At 47.0% G+C, this 9,284-nt stretch overlaps 3 protein-coding genes across 3 annotated transcripts; 2 read left to right on the top strand and 1 right to left on the bottom strand.

Annotated features, from left to right (window-relative positions):
* Window positions 1–400: 400 nt before the first annotated feature.
* On the bottom strand, window positions 401–2,116 carry ITP1_1 (Itaconate transport protein; the record flags this gene model as incomplete). The annotated part of the gene is made up of 1 exon (XM_031151516.1): window positions 401–2,116. One exon carries the CDS (start codon window positions 2,114–2,116, stop codon window positions 401–403), a length of 1,716 nt encoding a protein of 571 aa, XP_031002477.1.
* A 751-nt stretch (window positions 2,117–2,867) lies between these two features.
* On the top strand, window positions 2,868–4,006 carry ufe1 (Syntaxin; the record flags this gene model as incomplete). The annotated part of the gene is made up of 3 exons (XM_031151515.1): window positions 2,868–2,987; window positions 3,034–3,713; window positions 3,766–4,006. 3 exons carry the CDS (start codon window positions 2,868–2,870, stop codon window positions 4,004–4,006), a joined length of 1,041 nt encoding a protein of 346 aa, XP_031002462.1.
* Window positions 4,007–4,515: 509 nt separating this feature from the next.
* Window positions 4,516–5,950, top strand: GOT1_0 (Aspartate aminotransferase, cytoplasmic; the record flags this gene model as incomplete). The annotated part of the gene is made up of 2 exons (XM_031151514.1): window positions 4,516–4,827; window positions 4,880–5,950. 2 exons carry the CDS (start codon window positions 4,516–4,518, stop codon window positions 5,948–5,950), a joined length of 1,383 nt encoding a protein of 460 aa, XP_031002461.1.
* Window positions 5,951–9,284: the final 3,334 nt, after the last annotated feature.

Here is a 9,284-nt window from a genome sequence, read left to right as displayed (position 1 = left end):
TTATTTGAAATCATACGCTTTAATTTTAAGATTATTTATAAGAAGATTAGCAATTTATATTTTTGCAAAGTAGCTGAATTTGCTGTATTTTTAGTGTATTTTCGCTAAAAATCAGGGGTGCGCACAGAATTTTGGCAACCACTGGTGGCCTCGGACCCCCGATTAGTCAGTTGAAGAGTATATATCTGCATATAACTTCCTATACGGGCTTTTTTCACTTGGCATAATACCGATATAGATCAAAGAGCTTCTTAAATTATCACGATTTTATATTAAAAATGGCAAAACTCCAGCATGCAGACCCCGGGTATGATGCCAAACACCATGCAATGCAACCCAGTCATTCATTCCACGACGCCTATACCTTCCTACTCTGTTGCTCTTCCACTTTCATTTCCGTTTAATTTGCCGGACTTATATTCGGATCCTCCTCCAGCTCCATCTCAGCCCTCTTCTGATCCTCTGCAGCCTTATCCATCCTAACGCGGCGTTCTTCCCTCCATCCCGGCCCCCACTTCAGCTCAATCCACAGCAGAGGGCTAGCAGCAATACAGACCAGTGCAATTAATGTATAACACCAGCCTCGTCCCATGGCATCGATCATGATATTGACGATCGCGGTTCCGCCAGCACCCATCAAACATCTGACTAGATTGTTGGCTGCCGTAGCTGTAGATGGACTTTGCGGGTAGAGATCAACGACCAATGTGCTCAAGATGTTGAATGATCCATTGATCGTAAGCCCGATGAGGAATTGCAAGACCAGAGGAGCTGCGAGGTTTGTGTTTTGCTCTAACACCCAGCCATAGCATAGGTAGCAGGAAAGACCGAAACCGAGTAGCGGCCAGATGAGTTCTAGTCGTGCTCGCTCAATAGGGAAGTGTCTTAAATCGTCACCGTGCTTCCGGTCAATGGTGAAGCCGATTTGTCTTGCTACTCTCTTGTAATTCCGGTCCAGCATTCGTCCATTGATGAAACTTGCAAGAGCACAGCCAGCGCCAAAGGGAATATAACAAAGGCCGATTTGGAGATCGTTGAAGCCGTATATCTCTTCAAACAGTTGTGGAATGGATGATATCATGTCGTAGAAGGCTGTATAGATCAAGGCGTTGTAAAAGAGGACAGCGGCCATATCCTTTTCCATGATTATATAGATGGTCTTTAGCGGGTTGGGAAAACGCAGCTTTCGACGTTTCGCAAGTGCTGCTTGCTGGCTCCGACGATCTTCAGCAGTCACTGATCTTGTTAGTTCATCGACCGACTTCAATTCTTTTCGTAAGCGGAACCACGCAAGCACAGTCATGTTCCAGCCCTGAGGTGGTATAGAACCATTCCCGACAACATTCCGGCCGGTTTCGGGCACCGTCAGAACGAATGGTACGAGGAATCCTCCAGCGAGGATGACGAGAAACCAGAATATAGATCTCCATCCCAGAAACTGGGTAAGAATACCTCCAATAACTGGACCAATGGCGGGGCCCATCATTGTTCCTGCTCCCACAATACCCATGTATTTCCCGCGCTCAGCACTGGAGGAAATGTCGGCGACAACGCCATATCCCAACGCAATTGCACCACTGCTTCCCGTACTTTGCAGACACCGGAGGATGAAGAGAGCGGCATAGCTATTTTGTAGAGCGAGGCCGATGTTGGCACCTAGGTAGATGATAAATGCTAATATATATGTGGGTCTTCGCCCTGCCATGTCTGCTAAATCACCAAAAATTGTTGGAGCCAATCCTTGGAAGATCATGTAGGATGTGAGGGTTAAATTGATCAGGGTGGTTGAGACGCCTAGATCTTGTTTGAGCGGATTCAGAGCTGGGAAATATATGTTTGCGCTAGTCGGACTGACAAACGCAGCCCAAGTGACCATGAGAACAATATATCGTTTCTGCCCCGTGCTAAAGGACGAGTATGGAGGTCCGGTTGTGACAGCTGCCAACTGCTCGAGATCGGGTCCACCATCTTCAGGGTTGTCTGCATGTAGTGAGGAAGTATGTGAGGTTCCTGATGTTTCTGCGGCTTCTTCTAGGATGATGGCACCTGGCAAACTCGCATCTACTCCTACTTCCTCTGCTTTCTCCGCATCTTTCAGAGCTCCATCTTGAGCCATGGCGGAAAGCGAGTCGGTATTTAACAACCCACACTGACTGACAGAAAGGCAAAAAACAGAAACTGAACGTAGAGAGAAAGATTGGACAGTGAAAAGGAAACAAAACTTAAGGATCAGGGAATGCGAAAGAGTACCCACGATAGCTATATGTGTAAGTTGAAGCAGATGAAAAGTAGGTGCAACATCCCCACTTTCGAGCCTTATTACCACTTATTGCCGTCCATTCAACGGACCGAGCAGCCAACAACTCCGGAAGAAGATGCCGATTCAAATGATTGCAAGCGCTATCGGACACCCAGAAGCTAAGATAGTTGAAGGAGCTCCGAAAGATACGGTGAATCGAATAGATGCATTGCCATGCATGGTATCATGTACCATGGAAGGGAGGGAAGAAACACACCATCGTCGGTTGGGGGCCGAAGGGGATATGAATAGTAGCAAGATTGAAGTATTGTTGATATTGTTATATAATAACTTGAAGATTTTATATCATATACAAGGGAATAAACTGAGAATGACGAGGCGCCGCGGCTCTTCCCATAGATTTACGTAAGGTTCATCAGCCACACATGAGCCACATTATTTACCAAGATTTGGCCAGAAAGCTCCAACTCTTGATTATTCCAAGTCTGTGAAATAATAATACTTATTACCCAACCCAGCAATCAATCAAGTACCTAGCTGAGGCGGAGACTATCATTAGGGCCAACGACCATATGCTCAAACACCCAATCCACAAAACCGCGATGCCATGACGGACCTTACGCCTATCTTCAACGAGCTTCTTAAGAGCCATAATGCTCCACCAACTGCGGATCCCTCTTTGACTCTCCAGAGTATCGATGGATTCTTAAAGGAAGCATACCGGATAGTAGGCGTCTCCTATACCGTCTACATGGCGTCACTGACTTGGACAGAACGCGCATATAGCCTCTCTCAATTCCTACCTCCGAGAAATACGACAATCCTACCTTTCTACAGCGGCTCCCCCCAGGCGCACAAACTCCAAAGACCGACAATGGAAATACATGACGGATCGTCAGCGGGAGGAAGTTGACGCCCAGACAAAACAATTACTACGAGAGCTGAACGCTGGAATCCGGAATTTGGCAGATGCAGAACAGCTACGACAGAACACCGAGACAACTCTCACGCGCAAGAAATATGCACGATTAGGATTAGGAGCTTTGGGGAGTTGGGCGGCTGGCGGGGCTGCACAATCAAAGTCATACGAGCAAGAGCTGGAAGAGTCAAGGGCAAATGCCATTAGTGGGCATCGAGAGAGCGTGTTATGGTATCTACGGCAGAAGCTACAGGAGTGCGGGAGCTTCCAAGCATCGATGATGGAGAAAAGGATATTGCGGGAGGTGGAAAAGAATAGGGGTGTATTGGCAAATGCTAGGCCAGGTGCTATGCCAGATTTTGGTGGGTTTGAAGATGCGCCAGTACCTCCTTCGAAATACAAGGGGAGTAGCTCGGCCCATTTAGAGACGCAAGCGCACCAGCCAGAGGAGTTGAGTCCGGAGCAGATTCAGATGTTTGAGAAGCAGAATCAGGATATGCTGAAGCATTACGAGAGCACTTTGGATCAAGTCAGGTATGTTGAATTCAGGACCTATGGGTCAGCTCTTGTTTTAATGTATATACAGGACGGCGGAAAAGTCTTTGGTCGAAATATCAGAGCTGCAGACGCAACTGGTGAACAATCTTGCAGTACAATCCGCGCATATCGACCAACTGGTATCAGATTCATTTTTTACAGCAGAGAATGTTGGGGGTGGAAATAAACAACTGAAGAAAGCTGCGGAGCGAAAGTCGACGGCCAAGTACGTCTTCTATGCATCCTGCTCATTTAGTCTCTTTTTGGTGGCATGGGATCTGGTGTTCTGAATTCGATACTCGTAGACTCGTATCTCGTACCACCTCTACCATACCATTTCCCATGTCCAATGAAAGCGCAGCCAATGAAACCACGAAGTATGATTGCTGGATAATATAACTGCTTTTTTTCATGTGAAGCCGGTGTATCCTGCTGCAGGAACGGTACCTCCACATTCCCCCGTAATTCCCCGGGTGTGTTCATGCACATGCTCGCGCGATCAACTTCTACACTCCGTCGTCGTACCCCTCAGACGACGTGTGACCTGCCTTTGGTCGCATCATCATGGTATAAGTGGTAGCTGTCCCGATACTCTAGGTAATGATTACCTCGGCGCACTAAAAGAGGACCAGCACAGATGTGAGCACTTAAAGAGCCATTCGCCCATGGCACAGTACTGGGTTGCCCTGCATTGGGTTGCGGGTGCTTAGTCCAATCCCAGAATTCCGGCCAAGCTTCCGGACGGAATCACAACCCCGCAAAGTATCTATACGATCGATAGAACGAGTATAAGGAAATCATGTCTCCACAAACTTCCATCAGAAACGATAACACCCCACATTCCTCTTTACATCCTATAAACTCAACACCACCACCAACAACATCTTCTTCTTCCCCTCCAAACCTCCGATTGCAAAGCATCGCCGGCCACATGTCTTCCTTTGCATCAACCAGTTTCCCAGCTGAGGCTGTGCCTCAAGCTCCAGAAGATCCACTGTTCGGGTTAATGGCAGCTTACAGAGCTGACACCTCGGACCAAAAAGTAGATTTGGGCATTGGCGCATACCGAGATAACAATGCAAAGCCATGGGTTCTTCCCGTTGTCAAAAAGGTATATCTACCAGAATAATACCCATGTTCTCTAGCTAAATGTATGACCCCAGGCAGACGACATCCTCCATTCAGACCCCAGCCTTAACCACGAATACCTCCCGATCGCCGGTCTTCAATCCTTTACCTCTGGCGCAGCAAAGCTGATCCTGGGCGCCGATTCCCCAGCTCTCACCGAAAAGCGCGCCTGCAGCATACAAACCATCTCCGGCACCGGCGCCGTCCATCTTGGTGGCTTGTTCATCAAGAAATTCTACCCAGGCACGCCCACCGTCTACTTCAGCAATCCAACATGGGCCAACCACAACCAGATCTTCAACAATATCCACATCCCCATCGCCACCTACCCGTACTTTTCGAAATCTACAAAGGGCCTGGATTTTGATGGCATGAAGAATGCTATCGCTGATGCGCCCGATCGCAGCGTGATCCTCCTACATGCCTGCGCCCATAACCCCACGGGCGTAGATCCTACACAAGACCAGTGGAAAGAACTCGCCGTGCTGCTGAAACAAAAAGAACACTTCCCATTTTTCGACTGCGCATACCAAGGCTTCGCATCTGGGGATCTAGCCAAGGACGCCTGGGCAGTCAGATATTTCGTGGAGCAAGGGTTTGAGATGTGTATCGCGCAGTCCTTTGCCAAGAACTTCGGCTTGTATGGTGAGCGCGCAGGCTGCTTCCATTTCGTTACCGGTCCCGGCGCAGACTCACAAAAGACCATTGGGCGCATTGCTTCTCAACTTACTGTGCTTCAACGCTCCGAGATCTCGAATCCACCGGCGTACGGCGCGCGGATTGCGGGGCTGGTGATGAATGACGAAGCGTTGTTTACAGAGTGGGAGGATAACTTGAGGACTATGTCTGGGAGAATCATTACCATGAGGAAGGCACTGCGTAGTAAGCTCGAGGAGTTGGATACACCGGGTACCTGGAATCATATCACGGATCAGATTGGTATGTTCTCATTTACCGGGCTGAGCGAGGCACAGGTTCTGAAGTTGAGAGATGTGGCTCACGTCTACATGACCAAGAATGGACGCATCAGTATGGCGGGACTGAATACAGGTAACGTAGATTACTTTGCCAAGGCTGTGGATAAGGTCGTCCGGGAAAGTTTGTGATTGATAGATTGGATACGATGGAGTTTAGACCTGAATTGGCTTTGGCCTTGGAAAGAAAGCGTGTTATTAGACAAGACCAAGATATTCCCCTCTTACTGTTCATACCCTTTGACAGTACGGATCGAACTACTATACTACTCGGTATACATACATACATGCATACATACATGCATACTGTTATCCACTCTTCTCATGTACACTTCTGAGCGGCGCGGCTATGCTTACGTGCATTTCCTAGCGTCGAAGATCATAGCGTTGGGTCCCCAGCGCTCATTTCTTCCCTTTTTCCTTTTATCCATCGCTTCCCCTCTTCTAAGCGAGCTGCGGTTTCTTTTACCTCCCTCCGCCCTCCCCACTACAAAAATTACCTACCTAGGTTCTCCCGTCTCCTCTCCACTACAGAAATTACCCAACTAGGTACTCTCGTCTCGTCTCCTCTCCTCCCCGCCAAACCTTCCCTCCTCTTACTACCTAACCGTAGCATTCTAATGCTCCTCCTAATCACCTCATACTTCTTGATTACTTCAATTTACTCGGAAATATGAACTAAATAACCAACTTTTTTGGACTTGCCTACTCTGTTTACTTGTCCTTCCTCAGTAAACTATCTCCTTCCTCACCTATGATTATTATTTACTTAAACACTATACTGGATTGTACTTTCTTCTCTTTTCTTTACCTTAGAATTGGGATCGAAACTGGCTTTGCAACTAGCTCGGCCCTGTTTGTGAGTTTATTGGATGGGGGATGGCCTTGTGCTGTTTAGCTCACGTGAGCATGCATTATCTGGCGTTTTGCTTTTCTGTCTTGGTTATTGTGCGGTTGCGCTGCTGGCTTAGGGGTAGGGTGGAAGTACTATTGAATTATGCGTAGTATATGACGGGGGTATGGAGTAAGGGTCGGTGTGTTGCGAGCTGGTGCTTTGAGGAACTAGATACCACGTGATACTTGCTTCGGCGTGTTCTAGGGCCTCACTTCTACTAGCTAGGTATGAATTGAGTCTCTTGTCATCCCTAAATCTTTGATTTGCTATGCTATACTTGGAAGTACTGTACTATGGTAGCGAGGTTTAGAGGTTGAAGATTTCTATATGACTAGTAATATTCATCCAATCTATCTAATTCCTAAGTTAAATTATTCAAGGCGGGGCCCTTTTTCATGAACTTGTGAGCATATACCGTTAATGGACTAGCGTTTTCGAAATCAAAAGAGCCTCTTTTCTCTTGATCCTAACCTAACCCACAACCACAACTTAAGTTAGACTATTCGTGTGAGCGTGTCTGTCCGCAAGCCAAGTTGGCGACTACTCAAAACTGCGGCTAAACAAATACATTTGGATGCAATTAAATTTATGTCAATAAATACCAAGACCTCTTGGCATCCTTCGCGTTTAAATTTCATGGGGTTTGTTATTAGATCAAAGGTTGAAAAGACACAAAGTCCGCATCTGCGTGCAGTTATGCTTAAATCCGTTTCTTAACTTCGACCCCCCATCCTGTCATCATAGAAAGTGGAGTGTTTAATAGCAGTGTGGATAGTGTCAAGACCTCTTGATGAATGGTCGCTTTACGTACTGATGGGACCTAATCCTTGCTATTCGACCCAAAGGCCAAGGTACTGGTGGTGCCAGGGTACTGCAGTCCGGGATTGGTAACTTACAAATCGTATTTCGTATTCGAAAAAGTCGGTCCCTTCTATAGAGTTGAGACCACAATATATATAACACTTACTGGTTCCATATTAAGATATTCCTCACTTTGTATATGTTTAAGGACATTTGAACGTGTATACTTTCCAACTACTCCACTGAGACTTTCATATACTAGTCATCTATTTAACGTCCCCCCCCCCCCCAAATGCATTCAATTATACATTAAAATGTATAGTACCCAGATCAAAACATTGTTGAGCCTCTGCATTGCAGCAACTGTTTTCGAGACGACCGCTGCTCAGACACCCCCAAGCTTTACACCAGCAATCTCAACCCACCTAGATGTCACCTACGAAGCATTCAAGATCACACCTGCCGGAATAACAGTTCCAGGAACCAGTCAGTCTCAAACTCATTAAACATCCACCAGTCCACTCCTAACATAGCCCATTCACAGGTCTAACCAACGCACCAATTCTCAGCCTACTCAGCTCGCAATCAACCTCATACATAGCATTCCTGATCGACCTAAGCATCCAAAACAATGGCTCAAACACCACTCTCCTCCACTGGCTCCTGCCCGGCCTCTCTGGCATCAAAGCACTCAACTCCACTACCACGGTCCTGGCACCGTATGTCCCTCCCGGACCCCCAGCAGGCCAGACTCATACCTACGGCGTCTTTCTCTACCAGCAACCCTCCGACTTCGCCGTCCCCACAGACTATGCCCCTTTCTTCGCCAACCTGACTGCATCGGTGTTCAACCGTGTCGGATTCAATCTCACCAAGTTTGTAGATGAGGCGGAATTGGGTGAGCCTGTAGCTGCGGATTGGTTTTTGGTCAGCTCGCCGAGCGCAAATGCTACGATGAGCTCGGCGGCTGGAACTGCGACTGCGACGGAAGTACCTGTTGCGACGTATTCCGCTGTGTCTGAGGCTGTGGGGTCGAAGCCAGTGGGAATCGTGGCTAGTCTAGCTGCAGCTCTGGGATGTGCGCTTAATGTTCTTTGAAATGGTTGTCATTTAGCAGGGTGGTTGAATTGGCATATTTGAGAGAATGGATGGATTGCGAGAATACTCTCTATGCTTTTGTTGATATTTGTGGCGGCCATGTACTTGTAGTCTGTCTATAATAAGAACTCAAACTACATACAGTCGACAGGATAACCCTTTCATGCCAGAATCCAATGTCGGGTAGGAAAGCAACAATCAGACCAAGCTATAGATATGAAATTAGAGCTCCCCGTACAAGTTAGCTCTAGCAAGACATGCATGATATTATGAAAGTGCAAAGTAAAGTTCAAAGGGGGTTGACACGGTATTCATAATGCAACTGCCATGTAAATGACAGAAACCCTAGGATTCCCCGAATTTTAAGCATTGTTAGGCTTTTACCTACCGCTTAAGACTTCTAATATATGACACCTACACGGCTACTCTGAGGGCGTCTCTTGGTTCAAAAGAGAAAGGCGACATGAACTTATAATTTGTTGTGCGGAATGAGTGCCGTTTCTTAACAGTTGGTTGTAGCGAATGCGAAGCAGAATTCAGTGGACGATTACATTCAGCACGAGGGCTTCTATTATAGAACACTAATCGAAAACATGAAGTAAGTCTCACGCATGAAACAAAAACACAATCTTGAAAATCTAACGATGTATTTGGCTAGCCCTAGTTGGGGGA

The sequence above is a fragment of the Lachnellula hyalina genome, assembly GCF_007821495.1.
Source record: "Lachnellula hyalina strain CBS 185.66 chromosome Unknown contig00167, whole genome shotgun sequence".
Taxonomy (NCBI): Eukaryota; Fungi; Ascomycota; class Leotiomycetes; order Helotiales; family Lachnaceae; genus Lachnellula; species Lachnellula hyalina.
The sequence above is the reverse complement of the archived record's forward strand: the minus strand, read 5'-3'. Positions and strand labels throughout refer to the sequence as shown.